Here is a 25,731-nt window from a genome sequence, read left to right on the forward strand (position 1 = left end):
ATATATTTGGATACTTGCCTACTTCTATCTTATAGCATACATTTTTTAAATGAAAATGAGAAGTTCTATATACAAAGAAAAGTATACACTCATGCTGCATTTTGCATGCGCTAGTAATTGCATTTGCATTATTAATGCTAAATTAACACTGAAGCAAAAATGCTTTCTTTTGGATTTTGTATCTTAAGGGGCATGCAAATGCACTGCAATTTTTCATTAGGTACTATTTTTTTTTTCAATGAGTTGTTTGATACACTTCTTTTATAGCTTTCTTTGCAAAAATGAAGGAGAGAAAAGCATAGAGTATATCTTGTAGAATGAGAATTTATTTTTTTAACAGCTATTTTTTCACACATATGTGCACAACCAAAAAAAAAAGAAAAATCACATGAAAATGTACGACTCATATTTGAGCCTCATTGTTTTTTTATCCTTTTAAATAGATAGTAATTAGTGTTAAACAATGTAATTATGGAAACTAGGAAAAAAATAAAAGACATCAAAATCAAAAAGATCATGCATAACGCTCTTGCAAATTGCAATCCCTCAAATAATATATAAAACCTTCATGTTGAAAAAACATTTATATTATTAGCGGCACTATAAAGATCACATTTATATTATTACTATGCAACTAACTTTCTTTTTGCTGAAAAACTATGCAACTATTTCATTTGAGATAGACCTTCGCCACTAAAGATAATATAGATTGCTTGGATTTATTCTTAAGGAATATAGATTTCTTGGGACGCAAAGCTTCGTAATCTAAGTCAGACATATTTTATGACATCCCCTAGCTTTCCGGGTCCAATCCAACTTCCGATCAGCTAAAAGAATCCAACAGGGAAATTGGCAAATGTCCAACCAGTTGTCGACACGTATTAACAAATTCCGGAGAATCATTCATTCGAAAAGACAAAAGAGAGAGCCCGTCAATCAACGGTCCTTCGTTTCAATGGGCGTCCGAACTTGGATGGTCCAATCTTGGTGAACTGTCGGGTGAACCAAACATTAAATTCCCCGGCTTGGGCCTTCAAATCCAGCCAGGCCAGACAAAACCCACGTGGCAGGCGAGACCAAACCATTCCCCAGTAAACGACAACGTACACAATTTTCTACGCTAAGTGCTGTATCCACCGTCAAATATGGGTAGGCCTAAAATATCGGACGGCGATTCATTAAACCGCGTATAAATTATATGCGAACTCGAAGATGGAAGCGGCCGGATTAGAGAGAGAAAGAGAGGGACCGTTTAACAGCAACACTGTTCCTGGGGAGCAGGACAAGCGCAACCTCTCCTCCCCCTCCTCCCTTCCAAATTCGCTCTCTTCTTGGTTCCGCCCCGGCCCCACCACACGCCCCCCCCCCCCCCCCCCCCCCCCCCCCCCCCCTCCCCTCTTCTTCCTCGTGTCCTTCTATTGCTTGGCTCGAGCTCCAAGGCCGTGCCTCCTCCTTTCTCTTGTCGGCGGAGGCATTGCGGGAGCCCGCGTTCCCTCTCTTCGCTTCCAGATCGATTTCGAGATGAAAGATCGGGAGGCTGCCAACTCTCCTCACAGATCCGTGCTCTCCGGCGGGAATCATCGGTGACGGAGGATCTCCGTGGGATCTGAGTCGCTTGGGGTTAGGTTTCTTTGCTTGGTTTCTTGGGAGAGTGAGAGTATGCCGGCGCCGGGATTCTCTTCGTCCAAGTCGGAGAAGAAGGGGGATGCCGCCGCGAAGCCGCAGCAAAGGAGGGACCCGTACGAGGTTCTTGGTGTGGGTCGCAATGCCACGGATCAGGAAATCAAGAGCGCGTACCGCAAATTGGCTCTCAAGTAGGCTCCCCTGATTTATCCTCTCCCGCTTACATTTTATTTCGTTTTCTGTTTGTTCGAATCCCGTAAGTGGAAATGTTAAAACATCATATATGCAGGGCTTATGCCCTTGAAAACTCCATCTCAACGTTTACTTTTGTTTGTTTTCTTGCAATATGGTTTCAATCAGTCTCTTGTAGTATTAGAAATTTGTTTCATATATTTTATGATAAGTTTGTTTGATAGAAGGGTTGTTTTTCACATGGATGATCACTCGTAATAGATCCTGCAGCAGCTAAGCATGAAGTGCTACGATGCTGTTTTCTCTTGATACTAGTAGGACTTCTTGTTTTCTCAGATGCATGTGGTGCATAGTCGTTGAATCAGTTATTGTAATGAGAATTAACTGTCATCTTCTGATTTATCATAGATTTTACAGAATTTGGATGGATTGAAGAAGACATATGACTGTCACTCGGCTAAGATGTCCATTCGAGATTTGATTGTTGAGTTGCCCACTGGATCATGTATCTGATATCTTGATGTTTGGATTTTGGTTTTTGTGCAGAGAATTCAGTGCGAAAATCTTTTTTGAACTCGAAATGACATGAACATATTTGATCTTAGATTGAGGTTGAGAAAGATAATTGAGTTTTATATCCTTGAGGCGATGTTTCCCATATATATGGATAGTTATCTATGAGCTTAATCTTAGAGTTGAAATTCAAAATCACTTTTTAAAAGTATCACAGTTTTGAGGATTTATAATAATATCAGAGGAGAAACTACTAATATTATGATCGTACTGCTAGGAATGCTTAAAGCTGACAAATGAGGTACGCATATGCCTTCAAGACATAGAGGCTTCACTAAATGATCATTTTTGTGGCAAGCACAAGAGAATATTGTTACATTGTCAGAAATAATTTGACGCGGGGAACTCATTTTATATAAACCTCTACAGCCCATGGCATGGCCAGGTATATGATTAACTATTAAGCATCAATTCCTTACATTCCCATCAAGTGTTAAAAGTACAATGCGATGCCCTTTGTGCTGTTTTTAATGATAACCACTCAAGATCTTTGGAATTGAGCATGATTGTTTGACATGAGTGCAGAGCACAATGCTCGCACCAACATTTATTCTTTTTGTCACCAATGAAAATGTAATACTTGCATAACGAACACGTGGCATTACTGACCCAAGATTTTGGGAGTTAACTGAAGCACCAAGGAAATTATTAGGCCTTACCATGATGGATTCTAACAAAGGAAATCTTTGTTGAACTCATGGATGAATTCTGTGCATCGTTCCTACTAATTAACCCTAGCCACGAGTTGTGGCAAAGCTGTAAAGTGGGTCCATGCAAATGTCAAATGGGTAATGTAAAAGATGCAAGTAATCTTATGTATGCCAAGTTGTGCATTTGCATCTACAACATTTTGTAGAATTATTTTCCCCCATGTTGTGATGCTTGATATTTGCTTCATAGTTTTGAAGTGTTGCTTTTAGCTCTAACCATGATCAAAATTTTAAGAGGCTGGAAAATCATCTGTGAACCCTTGTTAACAATATAATTCATATTTCAGGGTATCGCTTTATTGAACAGTGGTTTTGGAATTTTAGCATGTGAAAAGTGGGCTTTACATATAGTTCATATGCTTGAATATTTTGTGAGTTTTAAACAAATTGATCATTCTTTAGGGTATCTTATTTGAGTTACTGTAGAAGTCCAATACTCAAAGTAGGATTCATGGCTAGGGTTTGGTGTAGAATTTGTGCTCCTTATAAGCTTTTTAGAAAGGACAAACTTATTATTATATTGTCAAAAATCATATATAGGTATGTTGTTCTTGTTGTGAATTCCCGAACTTTCTCTATTTGTTTGTCTTCCTTTTACTTTTCCTCCGTCCATTGCAGTTTTCTTTCCTTTGGCATCAAATCTAGGAACATGTACTCTTTAATTCTTACTGTAGATCTATCTTTAGCTATTTAAACTTCTTATCATGTGGAGAAATATTAAGGTATTTTGCTTGGTCGAAATTTTGAACTCAAAAGGTTTCATCATGTATGGTCATCTTGAAATAAACATATTTGATGCATGTAACATATGTATTTGCAATATTTAACCTTCCAAGACTAGGAAGTGTCTGCAGAACAAGGTAGTGGTATTCAAGAAATGCTGAACCAGCCCGTACCGGCCGGTACAAGGCCGAACCGACGAACCGGCACGGAGTCTGGTTCAATCTGTGGCATTTAATGCCACGACGTGCTGTGGCTTTTTTGGCCACAACGCACGTCTTTTTGGCCGTTTTGGTACCAGTCCGAACCGGTCTGGTGGCCGGCCGGTATGCCAACCGGTACCGGTTCGGCTATCCTTGGTGGTATTGTTTTGATTTTATGTGCTAAGGTTCAAAGGTTTCAATGCATATCCTTTTGTAGTCTCCATTTATTAGTCTTAGGTGATATGATATCTTATTATAGTTCTAAGAAGTTAATCTTCAACAAGCTTAGTTTTTAAAGCTGATTGGTGTCCCCCCCCCCCTCTCTTCAAAATAGTTTACAAAAAAGAAGGGCATCCCAGTGTACGAGGCTCCTACCATTGCAGGATCTAGTGAGGGTAAGATTTAAGGAGCCTTACCCCCTGATGTGGGGAGATTATTTTCATGTTTCGAACTTGTGACACCTAAGTTACAATGGGGCAATCTTACCATTGCAACAAGGAAAAAAAAAGCCCCTCTATGTTGCAGTGGTCTAATCAGCATTTATGGTGAGGATCAGAACTACTTTAGGAGGTCAGCAAACTTTTATGTATTTTGAACCTCCAAAAATTCAACTATCCCTCTCCTCTTATTTATCTTTCCTCATTATGTGATTTCTGGGACATCATAATGGTTTAGTTGGCAGCAACTACGGCCTTTATTTTTATTTGTAATAATAGTGCAAATTGGTTTCTGATGATTGAATTCAAGAATAAGTCTAAATGCTTAATTAACATAACCATATACCATAACCATTACCATAACAGCCTTAACCCTTCCATTCAAGTTGTATTTGGCATTTTCACGATCTTTCGAACAACTTTCATCAAGTATTTGTAAACTCATGCATACAAATTGACAATCCTTTTGTTTGATGTAGAAGAGTAGCATTTGTCCTGGGAATTTGGTTGGAAAAGAGGATTGGATTGTCAATATCTTATTGGGAAAGACTTGTCAGCCATTACACAATCATTACACTTAATGAGAAACATTTGATGGATTGGTCAGATCACAATCATCCATAAAATGCCCCACATCTTACATCATCTTTTTGGGTATTGCACACATGGTGAGAGAGGCAAATGGACTGTCTTAGGTAGAGATGTGAAGGGTGAAGAGTGAAGACACACCCCAAGCCTTTGCATAGATTATAAGAGAAACAAATTATCAGTCGTAATTTATCTGTGTTAGCTTCATGGTGAAGTTCAGAAGTGGCATCATTAACAAATATGTAAGAGGAAACCAGTTAAGAGATGATTTATGAAGTGTCTATAGCCTGGCCTATCACACAGTTGACAATTCTATATTATTTGAATGGCCTGATGGTTATTGCTCGTTCATAATATGTGCATAAATGATTCTGATAATTTCTTTTAAATCATCATGAGTAGCAATGATTGGCAAACAATGATTCAGATAGCCAAACCCTAATATTGCAAAGAGACTTGATGATTATGATGCTCAGATGATGACTAATTTTATTGAATAAAATATTATTTTTCGAGCATTGATGATTGTATGGTGAACAAAATTGCCTTATTATGTGTTTTTTGTTTGCTTTTCAGGTACCATCCTGACAAAAATGCCAATGATCCTGTAGCAGCTGATATGTTCAAGGAAGTTACATATTCATACAATATCTTGTCAGATCCAGATAAACGGCGTCAGTACGATACTTCTGGTTTTGAGGTATTTTATGCAGGTCTATGTAGAAATTCTTTAGCTTGTTTTTAGTCCACAAGATAAGTCATTTCTCTCCAGATGTTAAGATGGCTCATTAAATTTTTCTAGATATCTGCTGTGGTTCTTTATTGTGTTCATCAGGATTCTGTGTACTTTTGACATGTCTGATGATTATTGTGTTTAATCACTGATCAAGGTTCCTTCATCCAGGCTATTGAATCAGATGGCCAAGAATTGGAGCTTGATCTGTCAAGTTTAGGTACCATGAACACTATGTTTGCTGCTCTTTTTAGGTAAAACTGGCTTTGGTAGAAGTTAGTTGCTTAATGTTCCCTATCTCCTGATATTTTATGCATTATGCTGTGATCTTTTATTATCATATATGTTTCATGTCTATTGCATGTCAGTAAACTTGGAGTGCCAATTAAGACAACTGTATCAGCAACCGTGTTGGAGGAAGCACTGAATGGTGAGGTAACCACTCGTCCGCTTCAGTTGGGACAGTCTCTGTTCAAAAAGGTGAGCTCTCCTCCTGTTGTTTTTGCGGTTATTAAATCTCATTTTATGGCATCTCTAAATGTTTCAGTATTGCACAGGTAGAAAAGCAGTGTGCTCATTTTTATTCAGTAGAAATAACAGAGCAGGAGGCAAGGATGGGATTTGTGTGCCGAGTACATTCAGCTGATAAAAGCAAATTCAAGGTGCTATAGCTACTAGAAAAGCTTTAATCTTGTGTTTTAACTGCATTAAGATTCTACATGTGATTGCATGGTCGGCGGAACCGTCCTGAACCATCTGGTTCAGAACGTTCTGAGCCGTACCAGCGGCGGACCGGGACGATTTCGGCAACAAAAACGAGAACCGGCAACGGATGGGGAGAAAAAGAAAGAAAAAGAGGAAGAGAGAGAGAGAGCGGGGGAGGGAGTGAGAGGGAGAGGAAGGAAGAAAGAGGCCGGTGGAGGCCGGGGAGCCGCCGCATAGAGAGGCTCCGCCTCCTCCGCGCGGCGGCTCTTTGACCCTCCACTAGCTCTCCACAGGCGTCCCTCGGCCTCCCCCTTCTCTCTCTTTTCTTCTCTCCCATTCTTCCTCTCTCCCACTTCTTCTGCTGTGTCGGTACAGGCCCAACGCGGCAAGGGGCCGTACCGACCTATGCCACTGGGCAACTGGTCTGGGGCCGGTACCGGCACAGCAGCCCTTGTGTGATTGTTTAAAGTTTGAAGACATAATTATCCTTTTAAACAATATAACAATAAGTAGGAATGAGACTAGCTATTGCTCTACTTCAGTGTATGATAATCCGTTAAAGTTTGGAAGATCAAAATGTTTGGTGGCATTTTAACATTAAGTGATGTCTCTGAATTTTGTTTCTTTTGTTTTGTCAAATATTTTAACTACATAAAGTGCCCCTTCTATTCCTTCTTCTCTCATTTATTGTACATTTTTTCTTACAACAAAGGTTAAATTCAGGAAATTTAATATGTATGGCTAGGAACTAATTAAAGCTTAGTTTCCTGTATCAAGAGGAAGTTGTTGATTTGACCTTAAGGACAAAGTTACAAGATTTTTGTTCGAGTAAAGGAAAAAGAGTGAAAATGCAAGAAGGAGAAGACTAAGGGAATATTGAAATAAGTAGAAAAAAGGGCAGACAGGTGCGCAAAGTTCCCACTATTATGAGGTTTGGGAGGGTCAAATGCATGCAGCCTTACCCTTGCGTGCAGAGAGGCTATTTTTATCTTTCAAACCTGTGACCTCCAAGTCACGATGGAGCAATAGAAAGGACATCAAAATAAAATTTTCTCCTTTCAAAAATTAATTATTGTTTATAATATTTGGATATCTCCTTATTCTTAACACAGAAAGAAACCTACATGACACTAAGGACAGTCCTAATAGCCCCAAAACCTTCATAATGCAACCTATCATCTAACGAGAAATCCTGCAACACAAATTTACTAGCAGTATGACTTCAAGATGAACCAAAATATTGACCTTGCTAGTTAAAAGGTTTTATAAATTCTAAACTAATTTTATGGAGTTTTAAGGTAACTAAAACTCGGTAAACATTTTTCTGACTTTCATCTCTTAAGTAAATTTAGAAATGCATAATGAAATATTGATAAAATAATATATCATCATTAACATTCTGGATGACATCCAAGCCCTATTTAAAGAGGCACTAGTTGACACCAAAAGATAATTATGATAAATCCAAAACCTTTTTAATCCAACTACTGCAAAACACCAAGACTCTTTTAGACATAAATCTTCTGAAATAGGACTCCAATCAACCAAAACTTCAACTTTTCTAATCATAAGGATTTCTCAATTAACCAAGGTTCTGACTCCCTTTGAGGAGTTTTAACCAAGATTCTTTAAACATTTTTATGATGTTTAACCCTTTTTTAAATCCAAAAGTACTTAATGAAATAAATTAAACAACTTGATATATAATTTATGGCAGTTTTGGTTGTGGAATTATGGCTGCCATCAATTTGTAATTTGAGTTGCCTAGGTGGCATTGCCATAATTTTAACTGACATATTATTAGTTATGAAACCTTAACCATCTCAATGCATGATTGAAGGGTGGGGGAATTGGATGTAAGTAAATGCTGGAGTGAGGATAAGATTTGAAAGCAGATGGGGCACCTTTGTGAAGCAGTTCCAGCTATGAAGGATTTAAAATCATTAAGAATGTCTTAATTAAATAGCAAAAATTTATAGTATGGGTAACCAACGGTTGAAAACGGATCGGAATATCAGTATATTCATATCCATATCTATTCTTAGTTTACCAATATGGATACAAATACATATATTAATTGGATGCTAAAGTCCATATCCATATTTGTTTAAAAACTGATCTAGATGCAAATTGGATAGTGGCATCATGGATATAAATGCAGATAAAAATCAGAATGTTACACTCTACGAACAACCAAATTAGAGATATCACTACATGGAAGGTGATTTAAGTTAAAGACATTAATATTGTCATTTGTTTTCTTTTGAAGTTCATAAGAGCTATATAAGACTAAATAGAATTGCAAACAAAACTAGATATTTAGATATACATCAAATAGTTGTCTCTCCATATCCATATCCGCTTCTATTTGACATACACATATACGGGTTTGAACAGATATTATCTAGTCCACTTATTGTTAGATATAGAAGAAATAGGGTTTATAGAAGAAATAGGATTTGTTCCAACCAGGGTACGTTGTATCGGTACCGGTGCCTACCGGACCGGTACGGTTTCAATTCGGACCGATTTAAATCGGTACCAAACCGGAAGAGAGGAAAAAGCGTATGCGCCCCACATTAAATGCCACTATGTGGCATTAAATATCCTTCCGTGCAAGGCAGCTTAAGGGCGCAGTTCCCAGCGCGGGGAACTGCGCAGGTGCACTGCCTCGTGCGCAGGCCAGTACGAACAGCGGAAATCGCTCGGTTCCAGCGAGGCTGGAACCATTTTCTACAGCCGAACTGGACCACTTCGGTACGGGCTGAACCGGCCGGTATAGGCCGGTTCAGGATACCCTGGATTTAACCTAAGCTTGCCAAGTGCCCCTTTCTATTTCTTATTACCCAACAATCTTTTCCTCTGTTTCTATCATCTATTCTCATCAATTCTTCACGCTATTTATTTTCTTTGATCTCTTTGACATAGATTTAGCGTATGTTAATTCTTCAGGGCTGTGGGTATTGGTGTGGTTGATCTTTTAACATCTTAATTTCTCCCTTCTTTTCTTCCTCTCATTTTTTCTTTTTTTATTTTTTGGGTGTGGTTAAGTCTTGTACGTTGGTGGTAGGCCCTCTAAGTCTTGTGCTATGGGCTTATGTTTTTCCTCGAAGTAGCGACCAAGTCATGTATAAACACTGAAATCTTGAGTTGGCATATCTTGGAGGCAAATGTGCTGGAACTTACATGCTGTCGTGCCAAATATACTTTAGTGTATTCTTATCTAATGACTTCGATTCATTTTTCAAATTAAAGCAATTTAAAAATGAGTGCATGTGTCTCGTGTATTTTACTTTGCCTATATTGATGTATTTGAAAGTGAATTTTTTCCTGCACACAAATTATACTATTCATGCATGTTTTTATATCGCATCTAAAGTATATATTTTCAGATATTAGTATATGGCTATTAGAGTATTGCAACTGCAATTAACACTGCTGTTATTCGAATGTGCTATTTTGCTTGCAGTTATTGTACTTTGAGCAGGAAGAGAATGCTGGATTGAGTCTTGCATTACAGGTAGGTAATTCTGTTATCATATGAAAACTCATGGAGCTGCTATTGTTGACTATGGCCTCAACATTTTTTTTAATTGTCCTTTTATGTACTCTATATGGCTTATTTTGAAATTGATGAAAAGAATTTCATAATCGGCTCATTTCAGGTAGATATAATTTGTGTTAGGTTGTTTGGTTGTCAGGGTTCCAACTGTTTATATAAAATTTGAAGTAACAAAGTTAAATAATAGATAGTTTCCTAGGGTTCAATGCAAGGTTTTAAAAACTAGCATAATGGGATGGTACCACCGGCACTATACCATTCTGACAGGATTCCAGTATTGGGACAAGGCCTAGACTGTTGAAACATAGCCAAAACAAGGTGTCTCAACTAGGATGGGTTGGCGTCGGGTGGTACAAACCCCGGTTTGGCTGATACGATACTTGTGTCGATGGTTTCTGCTGAACCGGGTTGATACTGACTGCTAGAACCTGGTATTACCGGTTTGAGGGCTTGCTGATTGTGACACTCCAGGAATTTCTTTTAAATTAAAAAGGGGGTATAGGGGTGCCAACAAGGGACTTCGATGCCTTTAGGCATCTCATGAGGGACTCCCTAGGTCCCTTTTGACTCATTTGATGAGAAAAAAAGAGAGAGCAGGGAGGGGAGAAAGAGGGGAACAAGTGGATGAGGAGAGGGTTTTTTTGCTCTCACTAGGAAGAGGACGCTGGATCAGCAAGGGAGGGCACTCCATTCAGCTAAGGCCCTTGAATCTCTATTTTTTTTGGTCCACAATTGGTAAAAATCATAAAAATAAGGGAAATGTGTCATTTTTTTTTGGAATTTTGGATATGTTTTTTTTTTGTACATCGGCATCTCACACACAACGGGTGTGAGTACAACCCAAAAAGTCAGATAATAAAAGACAATGCAAAGTAGCTAAAACAGAAGCATGGTTTTCCGAGATAAAACCTCCGAAGTGATGAGCCGCATAGGATGCCACCCAATCCGCCGAACTATTGGCCTTTCTGAACACATGGGTAGCTCGAGAGGCGCCGCATTTGCCTAAGAGTCGACGAATGTCATGGAGCAGCTGCATCCCCCTGACAGCACTCCCGAGACTCTGTATCCTCTCATTCACCATCGCGGAGTCCCTCTCAAGGATGATACGGTCCGCCCTTAGCATCCGTTTCGTATAGGAGACACTCTCTCAGGCAGCTCTGACCTCAACACCAGCAATGGGCTGATCGAAAATCCGTCTGCGAACTTTTGAGCAATATTTTTTCTTTTTATGAATTATACATTTTTATATTAAAATATTGATAAAAATAATTATATTGGAAATTCATCTGAAAAAAATTGTAGCATACTTGCCTTTGTAGTATGACATGCTATAATCTTTGTGGCTAGAATATCCTTTTCAAATTATTTATAATCATTTAATTATTTTTTATCAAGAAAATAACTAAAAATACCCAAGTTCCTTAAAAATCTAAAAAAATATCTGTATAGTCCTAAAGTAAAAAATGTAATCTTTAAATTTGATTGTCATGTATTTTAACAGATTTTTTCATGATTTTATTTTAAGGAAAAATATTTAAAAATTTAAAAAGGTTAGTTAGATATAATAAACATGGAACATGCATTGATAATTAGCAGAATGATTCTATTTGTTGATGAACATATAATTTTTTGATTTTCAAGCTAATTTTAAGAAAAATTACTTAAAAACAAAAAATATGATTTGATTGTTAAAAACATTGAACATATGTTTGATAATTAATGAGCACAATTCAAAACTACTTATCCAACATTTTGTTCATCAACAAAAGTAAAATAATTTTAAAATTAGTTTTTAATAAAAATTATTTTACAAATTATGAACAATATGATGAAATTCTAGCAAAGTGAAAAATGCATCAAAAAAGTCTTTCATGAATTTCCAATAGAGTGGATGATATGCAGGGAGCATAGATTTTTATGTTGGCAAATAGCTTCTAATAAGAAGGTTAGAAAGGACTTAGCATCGGGTGGCACCATGGAAGAATGGGCTAAGAGAGATATCATCGAATATGTAATTATTGTGGCTTGGACATCAAAGGTTGTGGGGTTAGCTAGTGGGTGGCTATCGTAATGTGCAAAAGTGTACCAAGGTGCCTTGGAAGATCAGACGGGCAATGAGGAATTATTTATGGGGGCATTTGGTATGGGGTGATCATCCCAAGATCAAGGATGATATGGGTGGAGGTGACGATATCACTATATTTGGTTGTACTATGGTGATCCTATGTGGCAGATCCCAAATCACCTCCATTCCTTAAATTACCACCCAGCCCGGTGATGGAAAATCCGTCCTTCGGGTCGGGTATCCAAGATCACCCTAGGCGGTGATCTTGGGATGAAATTTGGGGACAAAAATGCCCCTCAATCCAATAAAAAAAATTATTATATCAACATACCTAAAATATTATATCAATATTATATATATTATATTATATTTATATTACATATATTATATTTATGATATATATTATAGTATAATTATTATTGTTTTCATATTATTATTCAATTATAATTTTAAATTATAATAGAAACATATTATTGTACATTATATTTATATTATGAAATTATTTAATATATTATTTCTATTTGCCTTATTTTCCTAAATAAGGTAAATATTAGTATTGAAATAGTAATATATTACATTATAAATAAAAATATTAGTTCTATAATAAAAACTAATATATTTTTATAGAATTAATAATTTATAGGATTAATAAATATATTTTGATGTAATATATTAATTAATAATTATTATAATATATTTTAGATGATTAATAAATATATTTTATGAAATATATTAGGGTGGTTTTGGTATTATATGGTCAGTGAACTTGAATTTTCATAGAATACTAAATAGGTTTCTTATGGATATCTGAGTCTTTTTAATCATTGGAGTATAGCATACCAAATTCGGTGATTTTAGATCATTAGAGATTATATTACTCGAGTATAAGGATCACCAGTGATCTAAGATTACCATAGTGATCCCATTTTGGTCACCGAACACCACCTATGCAATTTAGAGGAAGCAAAGTAGGGGGCTGGATATAAGTAGGCTTAGTAGGATTGCATGGCAGTCTAGTAGGTCAATGAGCAGCTTGGTAAGGATGACAAAGGTAGTGGATTTGAGCAATCTGATCTAGATGATATGGAGGTTGCTGAGACGCAAGAGGCCATCCTGGCCTCTAAGTAGGAACAGTTGGAGCATGCGGAGTCCATGAGGCATCGTAGACAATTTGGGCCTTCCTATTACGAGAGGTGATGGTTTGGTGCATCTAGAGGGGGGCACATAGCTAGGGGCAGACCCGAGGTATGCAAGATCAAGTCGATGGGAGATGGTGGCAGAGGTATCCAATCCGTAGCGGTACACATTTCAAAGAGGGAAGGGAAAGAACACCAAGTTAGGTCCCACCATTTATGACATCGATCTAGCATCCTATCCAAACTCATCGGCTAAGCAACCTTGGATAGATGACTATATAAAGAAGGACAAGAAGCATGTGATAGGGGCCACCATAGCCAAGTGGTTCCACTAGAGTTAGCTATTGCTTGGGCTCGCTAATTGTTTCTTCTGAAACATGATTACCAAAGTGCAAAATAGGGTTCGAGTATTGAGTCCCCCACTTCGTATGAGATACATGGGCCATATTTAAAGGCGGAGGTTGAGGGTTTGAAAAAGTGGATTGACAGATATAAGCAACAATATCATTTATATGGCGTGACACTGATGTGTGATTGCTAGTCCAAGCTGACTAGGAGGAGCATCATCAACTTCCTAGCATACTATGACGGATGACTGTCTTTTAAATGTCAATTGATGCATCTAACTAGATCCATATTTTTAGTAACATCATAAGTCTAATGAAGGTGCTGATTAAGGGATGTCAACATAGTTTGTCATCCAAGTGGTGACCGATAATGATCCATGGTGCAAGCGAGCAGGTGAGGATCTCATGGAGGACACACCACATATTTATTGGAGATAACCCATTGTATTAGTTTGATGATGAAAGATATTATGGACCTGCTATGGGTGAAGTCGGTCAAGTAGGGGCAGGCTATCTCAAAGTATATAGACAATCACATATGGGTCCTTTCATTGATCAGGCAGCTAGTGTGTGGCGAGCTATTGAGGCCAGGTATGACATGATTTGCCATGCGCTACATAGATTTAAGGAGTCTCCTTAATAATAAAGACGACTCAGAATTATGTTTACATGCAACGAGTGGATAATGAGTTAGTTGATGGCCAGAGAATGGAGAGGATTGTTTTGAACAATGCATTCTGGGACTGATGTGCAGATATTGTAGCAATGGAGCCTTTGCATATGGTGCTGTGAATAGTTGACCATAAGAAGTTTCCACAAATAGCTTTTCTTTATCCAAAGTTGCAGGGTGCCAAACAACAGATTTTTGATGCAATTGATAGGAGGAAGGCGTCCCCATACCTTCAGATCATTAAGGAAAGATAGGACCTACAAATGGGCAGGAAGTTGCACCCGACAAGTATAACAACATGATCCTTGAGGTGTTTGCTTACTTGATACTTCTTAGGTCTTGATGATTGTAAATTTTGTGCTTTGTTATACATAGCCTACTACTTGGATATGAAGTGCCAGTACAAAAAGGACATAGGCCTCAACAAGGAGCTGTTGCAGGCAGTCAAACAGTGGTGCAACGGATGTCCCCTGATCAGGTTACATTATAGAAGTAATTAGAGAGGCAACGTACATGACAATGTACTACATTTCATATTTAAATGGCACCAAGTCCTATGTATCTAATCAAGGGAAAATATTTCGTGAGAGATGCAGAACTTTCAGGGAAAATGGAGTTCAATAATCAGTAGGTAGGATGTCTTCAGGTGTCCTTTGGAAATTACTCCAGTAGGAAATCGTAAAGTTTTATTATTCCGGAGACTTCTATCATCCTAAACTATATAGTTGAATGTGAGTGGTGGGTATGGTGGGGCATCAATGCACCTAGTTTGACGAAGATTGCCATCCGAGTGCTCTCTACAATCTTGTCCAGGGGTGTGAATGGAATTGGTCTACATCTGCCCTGAACCATAGCGAGATGCGAAATTGGTGGACAAGCTGGTGGCTGCACAACTTGGTGCCTCCACACTACAACATGAGATTGAGACAAAAGTATTTGAATCGGGGCAAGGAAAGGAGACAAGAAGACCCATTGGTAGATGACTTTGTGATGAGGAAGATCTATGCTTAGATAGGCGGCAGATTAGTAGGTTCGAGAGACATAGATGCTAGACAAGCTAGGAGATTCTCCACAACCAGACAGAACCATAAAGGAGGAGTTAGGGTATGCGATGTAGACAGATGGCTACAAAAGTATATCTCACTTGATGAGACCCAACTGGCAACCCAAAAAGAGACTCAACAGGAGTCTGAGGATTTTGATCAATGATTTGATCACCAGATGTTCAGGTCAATGGATGATGCATGGGCCTCCAAGGCTAATTAAGGCAATAAGAAGGGCAAGTCTAAGGTAAGTACTAGTCATTGATCCAGTTGAGGATATAACAACATATCGGTTTTGGAAGATGACTACGAGACTCAGGAGCCGTCAGATCCTAGTTTGCCTAGATCATCTTATGATAACAGCGATGATGATAGTGACAGTTCAAGTGATGGTTCTAAAGGCCAGAGTGGGCATGGTGGGGGTCTGGAGGTGGTGATGGTTTTTCTCAAGGCTTAGTCCATTCATTAGAGAAGCAAAGTTTTCTGCACAACATGCAGGATAGGGACCATGAGGCCCAGATGAAAACCAGATCTGGCAAGGAGATATTGCCCTACAAGAGGAGAGGATCTAGGGGTGGTGCAGTGGGGGGCACACTGGATCAAGATTACAAGGATAGGTATGTAGAGAGTTTGGAGACTTAATTGCAGGAAGCTATGTTCAGGGTTAGGAGGATTATATAGGCACCTGGCACATGCAAATTCAGTAACAAAAGGTCAACTACACTCTTTTCTTCTACATCCGTGATTTTTGAAGTTTTTTATTATGACAGTCTTGTTTTTCCTTCCAGGTCATTTTTTTGGAGTCACCAGCGATCCCTTTATCATTTCTATGATGCTATTAGACATTTATAGAATCTTGTAAGATTTACTTCCAATTTCCTGTTCTTTTAAAATCATTTGGAGTCACAAGGTTAGCTTGTTTCACTTACCAAGTGTCTGAAACTTGCCTTCTATTGTTTCATCCTTCTTTGACATGTTGCTATTCGAGTGCTTCGTTTAACCTCCAGAGGTTTCATTACCTCTGTCAGCATCTATGGTGAGTAACCAAAACATCTAGTCAATCAGTATTAGTGCAAATATCTGAAGTTTCACCTGCAAGGCCATCTTGATGACTAATACATATAGTTGTATAGCCTATTATCTCTGCACCTCAATACTGGATGTGAACATTTAAGGTTTCTAGGTCCCTCGCTTTGTTATTTCTTGCCAACTCATCATTATTGATTAGGATATAAATTTTGCATTATGACATTCATGGTTCTCTCCATTTGTCTTTGAAATTCCATTTGGTATTAGATATGTCAATGTATTGGTACCTATAAAATGGTAATTCATCTATATGAATATGTCATGTTGTAACATGTAATTCTGTGTAAGGATCTCGAATAGGAAATGCCTATACAAAGATTTTGGAAGATGTTTCTTAACTATTTCTTGATATTTTCATAACAGAGATATTTAATATCCATTTGCATCTGCAAAAGTTATATCATCAGCATTGTTATTCTGACAACCGCAACCTTTTTATCAAGCAGAATCACCTTTTACATAATGTTGCAGACAAATTGTAGATCAGTAGACGTGATCCAGTATATATCATACTTTGATTGAAAGGACTAAATGTATTAGTGGATTAAATTTAGTTGGTAGGATGTACATATCTGACATCCAGTCTGGTGCAGGAAGACAGTATAAAGACAGGGAAGGTTACTTCTGCAGGAATGTACTTTCTTGGTTTTCCTGTTTACCGTTTTGATCATGGTTACTCGGTAAGGGGGATGTGCTTTAAACACCTTGCAAGTTTTAGTCTTCCAGAGCTCTTCTTCACTGAACTTTTTCTCTTAATTTGAATATTTCATTCTCCTAGATGGCAATTGCGAGGGATCCAGATGCTGCCTTCTTCAAGAAATTAGATGGATTTCAACCATGTGAAATAAATGAGCTGAAAGCTGGCACCCACATATTTGCTGTGTATGGTATGTTGCTTGTGTTACGTGCCACATGCATGCCACTTTGCCTTATCACACAATTTGATAGCTTTGATGACATGCTTTATATTTATCTTCGACGATCTTTTGTAGGTGACAACTTCTTCAAAAGTGCAAACTACACAATAGAGGTCATGTGTGCCGAACCATTTTCAGCTGAAAAGGAAGAACTCCGGGATGTAGAGGCAAAAGTTCTAACTAAAAGGGCAGAAATATCTAAGTTTGAGACCGAATACAGAGAGGTTTGTCGTTCCTACTCTAATTAGGGCTTTGTTACCTGTATGTGTTTTTTTTCAATATTTACCTTTTAATGGTGGCATTTCTGCATTTTGTGTTTGACAGGTGTTGGCGCAGTTCACTGAGATGACAAGCAGATATGCGCAGGAAATGCAAGCGGTGAGTTCAGCCTCTGGTTCGGTTGCTCCATTTGTTTTCTTACCCCCATTGACCTTTCAATGTTATATCTCTTGTTGATTGCTGCTCTAGATCGATGAGCTCCTAAAGGAACGGAACTTCATCCATGCCTCCTACACCACTATTTCACCTCTAAAACGGAATTCAGGTAGCAGCAAGATTAGAGCTTCATTCAGGGGGTCTAAAAGTGAAGATGACTGCCAAGCAAGAGAAAAGAAGTCAAGGGACCGTCCCAAAAGGAGGAAATGGTTCAACATTCACCTGAAGGTGGACAAGCGGAAGCCCTGTTGAACAAGGTGAGAGATTGTTCAGCTATTTTATTCCCCCTTTATTTTTCTTGCCTATCAGTACTATGTTTTCATCTACTTCATTGTTGTAGGTTTGCCGGTTCATCCGGTATCTGAATATTCACACATATGCTCAGTAGTAACATGCGGGGAATCTGTTGATCCTATATTTCTTCGTTCTTTTCCCTACATTCCTTGCCATTATTTGCTTCTATGCAAAGGTTCTGAATAGCCATTAGCAAAGAGAAGATTACGACCTTTTGCTGGCATTTTTTCCCCTTTGGTATCTGCTCTGGCTTTAGGTTGAAGTCGGAGTGGTGATGTAAATGTTAGAATTTGTAGGTCATAGTCCACCTCTGTGATCATTTTTTTACTATATCCAGCTATCGCAAGTGGGCAAATTAGTTTGCTTGTCCGACGTGTCTTTTTTTTTTTTAGCTATACTTCGTTTGAAATATGACTCATCCTTCCCATCATGATACATCGTGGTGGGTCTTAGGGAAGTATGACTCTAATAGATTTTTTTTTGGTTTTCTCCTCTAACAAAAGAGGAATTATGCTCGATCTGCAAAGCAAGCAGGTGGATCCAGCTGGGCCTCACCTGTTTGAACTTGAACCGTTGCTTTTGCTGCAGCTTTTGATCGCTCTTCAGCAAAGCAGACCAAGTGCAGAGGTACAATGAGGTCTTTAGGACCTCACATGGTTTACGTTTTTCAAAACAAATTGAGTTCAAGCCAACAGAGAGGCCTCTACGGCCGGATGCAACCCCATAGGCCTTGCCAGGATGATCAAATCATCGAGACCCACAATAAAACTAGACTCAAATCCATGGGGGAGTAGAACTAGAGACCACAAACTGTGTTGATGAATCTTTTAATGTACCTGAAGTACGTCACAACCTACAGATGGAGTTTCCAAGTAAACGGAAGTGTCTTCCCAATTTTAAAACATTTTTGTATTTCCTATGCATTTGGCCATTGTTGGCAGTCAAAGGTGCCGAGGACAGCCCGCATTGATTCCTGGGAGTTTTAAGGAAATCTAGTGTTCTACCATTAAGTTTAGAAATTAGTTATGGTCCCTAACAATTGTAGAACAATTCTGCTGTTTCCGGGCCTGTGCCGAGTAAAATCCGAGCAAAGCCACTTCGGATTGTGTTCCAAATGACTTATATTTTGTGCAAATCCAACAGAAATATCCTTTACCTCTAATCACATGCTAGTTTGAGACTAGCAAGGGATTCCCTTCATCTCGGTGTCATCACCTGTATATAAACCAGGGAATCTTAAACCCTCTTATCTGCTATCTTCGTCGATACCATCCACCATCCAAAGCTCCCTCGACAAGCGTTCATAAACTTCCAGCTTTCACTCGGTATCATGGGCAACAGAATCCTATTCACCGAGACCTGGCTGCCATCAGCTCTGCTCGAGGTTGTCGTTTGTAAGGAAATATAGTATTCCAAGTTGTAATGGAATTAATGACACGGCATCGAGCTTTTCGGCGTTTCACAAGCACTCGCAGAGTCGGACCGAAAAGGTCTCATGCATTTTCAGCAAAAAAAAAAAGGTCTCAAGCATCCCCTGCACTAATTTATAGCTGGTACACCACTTTCAAAAAAGTATGATAGCTGTTGCACTGCAGAATGCCGAACAAAAACAGAGTTTGGATGATAACGGATTTCATTATCTAACCTAATGAATGAAAGGAAAATATTATGAAATAGAGACCGCAACATGAAAATACGATGTTCTATGGTTGCCTGGAAGCTCCATCTACCGACGCTATTGCATGCCAAGAAACCTCCGCTGTCAGCATCCGGAAGTCCACCAGGAGACGAAAACCAAAATTTAAAACGCCCGTGAATGCTCATACATTTTAATTCGCATCTCTCCGCGTAACGGGGAGGAAAATCTTACGTGCCCATCAAATCGTAACACATTTCTAGAATCAAAGAAGGTAAAATAGGCGGAAATTAAGATCCCAACCTTTTATGAACAAGATCAGACCAGATGAACAGATTGGCATATACCTCACACTATGGTCATCACAAGAGGTTTTATATATCTATATAAATATGAAATATAACTTATACGTAGCAACAACTGCAGAAACAAAAAGAATTTTGATCTGTCCCATTCTCATATCCTGTTGTAATAACAACAGACTAATGTCAACTTCCAACTCATCTCTCCTCGACAAATAATCTTTTCCAATCCAAATTAACAACGGCAAGATATGACGACGACGACCATAACAACATCTGCTCTCTTCTGATCTCATCACATCTCAGACTTACTAGTTATTGAAGTTGTCGCACCTCCGCCGGACCTCTCCGTTCCTCCCGGTCTTGACACCGTACGCGCTGAGCTTCTCCATGGCGCGCGCGAAGTCGTTGAAGAAGGCGGTGTTGTTGGCGGCGTAGAGCTCGACGAAGGGCCTGGTCCTCGAGTCCGACATCAGGATCTGGTCCGACGCCAGGAGCCCCAGCCCCCGGGCAAGGTTCTTGAAGTACATGTTGTCGAACTTGCCCGGCGTCATGATGTCGTTGAAGGTGGCGATGGTCGCGTCTCTGATGTAGTTGGCGCACGCCTTCTGCAGCGCCACCGCGAATTTGGGGCTCATCGAGGGATCGAACGCGTTCTGGCCGCCGTTGTTGTGGTTGTAGATCCGGTTGGCGAACTCCTTGCAGTGAGAGAAGCCGACGGTGTGGGCGCCGGAGAGGGCGACCATCTCCTGGACGGTGAAGCCCTCGGCGGAGAACATGGAGATTATCTGGGACATGGTCATGTTGGGGCGGGGGAGGTGGCCCTCGACGGTGTCGGCCTTGGAGGCGAGGGCGTCCTTGCGCCCCAGGCGGACGCGGTAGAAAGGCCCGCCGAGCATCGTGACGAGGTCGCGGGTGGCCAGGGCGAGGATGTCGGAGCAGGAGACGATGCCGGGGCACGCGATCTCGAGCTGGGTCTTGGCGCGGACCACCACGTCGAAGCCGTCGCCGGGGAGGGAGAGGTTGATGTCGGCGTCGCGCTCGGCGCGGTTGAAGGCGCTGCTCGAGATGAGGATGGAGGCGTCGCAGCCCCCGACGAAGCAGTCGTGGAAGAAGAGGCGGAGGGTACCGGCGGCGGTGGTGGGGTTGGCGATCTGCTTATTGGTCACCACCTGCGTCACGATATCCGCCGCCCGGGGGCACGTCTTCTGGTAGTAGTCGGGCGTCAGCTTCGCGGCCGACGGCGCCGGGGAGGACAGGGCCACCGCCACCGCGAGCACCGCCGCGAGGAGGGCCGAGGAGTGCTGGAGATGCCTCACCATCCTCTCAAAAAGTCGCTACTTTTCCTCCCTTCTTCTATTGGGGTCTCGGGGTCTTCCTCCTTAATTTATTTGAACTTTTTTTTTAACGAATGGATCTGCTTCCTCTCAGGACTCGAGGGGCGGGGGCAGATCGGTTCCGTTTCGGGGAAAAGAGGGGAGAAAGAAAGATAGAATCGGGAGGGGAGGAGGAGAAGAAATGGGGGAGGAGGGGAGGTAGGAGGAGAGGAGCAGGGAAGGATCTAAATATCTAAATAGACTGGGAGCTTGGGAGTGGTTTTAATTTGGATATGTTATTAAGGGCACTTCTCGAGATGCTGAGAGGAGATAACAGAGTGAGACAGACGGGGCGTGGATCGCGGTATGACAGTGGAAGGGAACGGCACATGGAATGGAGTGGAGAGAGAAGGAGGCGGCCAAAAATCTAAGTTTAAGTGCCTTGAAATGGGGAGTTGGATTTGCGTACCGTTTGGATTGTGTTAATCTATATCATCTACGAGTCTCCAATGGCAAAGATCCTTCTTGCGGTGGATTGCATGAATACCTTGCGAAGTCCAAAGTGGATGGCACCGGTAAAGCTCGTGTGGGTCCCCAGTAGGGATGCCCTAGACATTACCATTTAGATGTTTGGTTTTTTTTCTTTCTTTTTATATTAGATGATTCATATAATTCCAATACATATGCGTCTAAGATCAAAATATAGTACTTTTTAAAGCACAAAATAGGGCACCTCTCACGTACGAAACTATTCAATCTACAACTTTATTAGCCTTTCAGTAACAACCAAATTTCGTTTATGGGGAAGGATTAGAAAGCGATTGGACAGACATGTCACATGGATGTGGGGGCCCTTGTAATGCCCTGTGGGTCCATGGAAACGGCAGGAGCTCTTTCCTCATTCCCCCTCTCTTGTTCCATCCGCTGCTACTGTGGCCAAGCTAACGATATTATTACAGGATGGAACAAATGCATGGATGGAAACAGCTGTCCGTGGGCTCAGAGGATGTGGCGGGTTGCGCCGGGCACCTCACGGAAGTTGGTTTTGGTGAGAGGCAGGGGTTGTATCTTTCCCACAAAAGAAAATTTCACTTCCTTCACGTGAATCCACCGATGGATCATGCAACTGTAACTTCAAGATCTGTGCAGCCTGATGAACGATGGAGCTTGGAGTGCTTTGAACCGAAAGAAGGACAAACAACCCGAACCCTTTGCTCAGAGTCCGTTGCTTCGGATTCGCAAGCAGATGGCAGAAATGGGGTACAATGTATTCAAAGTTGAAAGGGAGATGAAGTTAAGCCATGATGATAGTAAATGTCTAGAAGTACATGAATAAATTAAAAGAATGTGCTTGGCCATAATGGCACATGATGCCTCTAAGTCCTGTAGAAAGTGTTTGTAATCATGAGAAGTTTAACCAACTCTCCTGCATCAAAGATTAAGCTTTAACCACATTGTATGACTAAAGTGTGTGGCTAGTACCATATTTAGTTGGTCGGAGATGTCTAAAATTTTAAAACACAGACCAAACTCTCCATGAGTTTCATGAGAGCTTCTGTCCAAGCATCGGAGTTTATCCACTCAAACATCTCTAGATAGTTTTTAATAGCTAAGAAAAATCGGAATTCCTTATAGTCTACGCCTCTTAATGTGATCCATATCATCTTGATGGATGGTGGATTTAGTGGCGGAGCTGGATTTGTAATTCAAAGCTCCAATTTGTCTTTTATGAAGGATTAGTTCTATGGTTGTTTTCTTTCAAGGCTACATATATTTACATGGAAGACAATAATGAGCAAAATGGATAGCTTCTCATGTTGCTAATCTCATTGGCTCTATTTTTTGGGATTTCATTTTGTCTGTTCTTGTGCAGCTTCGTGATCTATTGCTTTTTGGCTCAAGTGGATGTGTTTATACTATTACTATTTAAAATAGTTGCATCACAAGTATAGGCAAATTAAAAATGATGAAATTTAGGATGCAATTTGAAATTTACTTTCTATTTTAGATCTCATAAGTGTAGCACACAATGAACTGAGAATCGTTATACGCCTACATCACTCTTTATTGTGTCACCATAGTCTTGTCCACATCATGTGTCTATCACAAATACAAAGTTGACTTTGGCAGTCAAGCCTAAAATGAAATTTTTGTATTGAAATTTTTGTTTACCTAATTTTAGAGAGTAAAAGCAATACAAATGACAATAGCGACCGCAACAGACATGATTATATCTCAATCAAGTTTCACATGAATCTAAATCCCAATATAACTTCATTCCAGTAGTTCCACACCGAATCTAGATGTCAAAATTTCAAAAGGAAGGTGAAAAGCATGAGAGAGTCCCTAGGAAGCAACTCCGTGAGAAGGCGTGTAATAATGGAAATGCAAAAGCGGTAGGGTGGGGCACTAAGGAAAGAGAAGGCCTAGAGTGGTGAGGGGCTAAATGGAGGGAGCATGATAGCGATCATGGGAGGTGGATTAGATTTATGTCTTCTGGAAGAAAGCATTTGGTAATGGGTGATCATCCCAAAATCAAGGATGACATAGGTAGAGGCTACGAAAGCACCGTGCTTGGTTGCACTATGATAATTCTATATGGTAATCATTTCCAATCACCTCCACTCCTCAAATCACTGTTCAGCCCAACAACAAAAAACCTACTTTGAGATTAGATATCCAAGATCACTCAAAGATAGTGATCTTGGGCTGTATTTGGAGACAAAAGTGCCTCACAATCCAGTAGAAAAAATTGTTGTATCAATATACCTAATATATTATATCCATATTATGCATATTATATTATATTAATATTATATATATTATATCATGATATTATGGATCATATTAGTATTCAATTATAATTTTAATATATTATTGTATTTTATATTTATACCATGAAATTATTTAATATATTACTTCTTTTTACCTTATTTTTCTAATCAAAAAAAAATTAGTATTAGATAATAATATATTATAAGTAAAAATGAAAAATATTATTTATATGATGATAATTTATATATTTTTATAGGATTAATAATTTGTAGAATTAATAAGTATATTTTTATAGAATATATTAATAATTAAATATATTAATAAGTTATTGGAATATATGATTAATAAATATATTTTATAAAATATATCAGATGTAGTTTTAGTATTATATGGTCAACGAACTTCAATTTTCCATAGAATAATAGCTTGCTTGTAGATACCTAAGAATCTTTAATCACTGAAATATAGCAACTAAGTACAGTGATTTTAGATCATCAGGGACTAGATTGCTCTGAAATAAGTATCACCAATGATATAAGAGCACCTTGGTGATTCCATTTGGGTCACCAAATGCCACCGAATGGGTAAGAAAGCTTGCTAATAAGACGATGTGAGATTATTTATTATTCAAATTTGGATCTACTTATATTTATTACACATGATAAAGTGATAAGCTTCCAAATTTGAGCTGAATCAAAACTTAGTGTTGTAAACATAAAATTTTATGTTGGATTTGGATTAGGATAATTGGTATCAATCTTTATTGCCAACTTTGACCAAGAAAGTAATCTGTTACTTTATCCATTTTTAGGCAGACTGTAGAGAAGATAAATAGCATACAACTGTTTTTTTTATCCAATTTCCTAAGCTAATATGATGGAGTACTTCTAAGTAAGGTTGAGCAGAGAATGTTGAAATCAATGTGGACACTTGAGAAGTAAAATAAACAAGAATTAAAACTAACAAGGCCAGTGTATTTTCGATTATGTTGATCAAAATTTATGCATGATCCTATGCGTACTTACTGTCGAAGAAAGCCCAATTGCATATGCTATTTGTTGCGGGGACGGCGCTTTGGCCGGAGCCTCACGCAACAGCATAGCCCACATTAAGCTAGCAGAGAAAGAGGACTGCGTTCCTCCCGAGGTATTGTCCGCTTTGGGCGCTCCGGCCCGCGCGTCCAGCACTGACGGGGGGAGACCAATGCCCTCACGGTTTTGCCCTTCAAAAGGCGCCTCGAGAGGAAAGGATTTCCACCCCCTTTTTACGGCACAGAACCTTTCCGCTACTAGCCGATGTGGGACTATGTTCAGGTACCCCCCCCGCAACATAGCCCCCCCAACGGGAAGGTTCCTGTGGCGCCTCCCAGTCCTGGGGGGTAGTCAACGGCGAAAGGGGCCCTTCCCACAGACGGCGCCATCTGTTGCGGGGACGGCGCTTTGGCCGGAGCCTCATGCAACAGCATAGCCCACATTAAGCTAGCAGAGAAAGAGGACTGCGTTCCTCCCGAGGTATTGTCCGCTTTGGGCGCTCCGGCCCGCGCGTCCAGCGCTGACGAGGGGAAACCAATGCCCTCACGGTTTTGCCCTTCAAAAGGCGCCTCGAGAGGAAAGGATTTCCACCCCCCTTTTATGGCACAGAACCTTTCCGCTACTAGCCG

General features: G+C 39.7%; 2 protein-coding genes across 4 annotated transcripts; one reads left to right on the top strand and one right to left on the bottom strand.

Moving 5' to 3' along the window:
• Window positions 1-1,220: 1,220 nt before the first annotated feature.
• On the top strand, window positions 1,221-22,748 carry LOC148714736 (chaperone protein dnaJ 16-like). Of its 3 annotated transcripts, none has more exons than XM_088716060.2 (12): window positions 1,221-1,814; window positions 5,623-5,746; window positions 5,951-6,033; window positions 6,148-6,259; window positions 6,337-6,441; window positions 9,954-10,004; window positions 16,990-17,076; window positions 17,175-17,283; window positions 17,389-17,537; window positions 17,638-17,691; window positions 17,782-18,005; window positions 22,256-22,748. In XM_088716060.2, exons 1-11 carry the CDS (start codon window positions 1,660-1,662, stop codon window positions 17,998-18,000), a joined length of 1,248 nt encoding a protein of 415 aa, XP_088572186.1. In that variant the 5' UTR covers window positions 1,221-1,659; the 3' UTR covers window positions 18,001-18,005; window positions 22,256-22,748. The 3 variants fall into 3 exon arrangements, with proteins under 3 accessions (XP_088572186.1, XP_088572185.1, XP_088572184.1); XM_088716059.2 differs by lacking the exon at window positions 22,256-22,748 and adding an exon at window positions 18,089-18,163; XM_088716058.2 differs by lacking the exon at window positions 22,256-22,748 and having other exon boundaries at window positions 17,782-18,163.
• Window positions 20,038-21,914, bottom strand: LOC148714737 (Peroxidase superfamily protein). Its single transcript, XM_088716061.1, has one exon. The coding sequence runs from the start codon at window positions 21,300-21,302 to the stop codon at window positions 20,292-20,294; it is 1,011 nt and encodes a 336-aa protein (XP_088572187.1). The 5' UTR covers window positions 21,303-21,914; the 3' UTR covers window positions 20,038-20,291.
• Window positions 22,749-25,731: the final 2,983 nt, after the last annotated feature.

This window comes from Phoenix dactylifera, chromosome 2 (genome assembly GCF_051530095.1).
Source record: "Phoenix dactylifera cultivar Ajwa chromosome 2, Ajwa_hap1_PhDact_Kaust_v1.1, whole genome shotgun sequence".
Taxonomy (NCBI): Eukaryota; Viridiplantae; Streptophyta; class Magnoliopsida; order Arecales; family Arecaceae; genus Phoenix; species Phoenix dactylifera.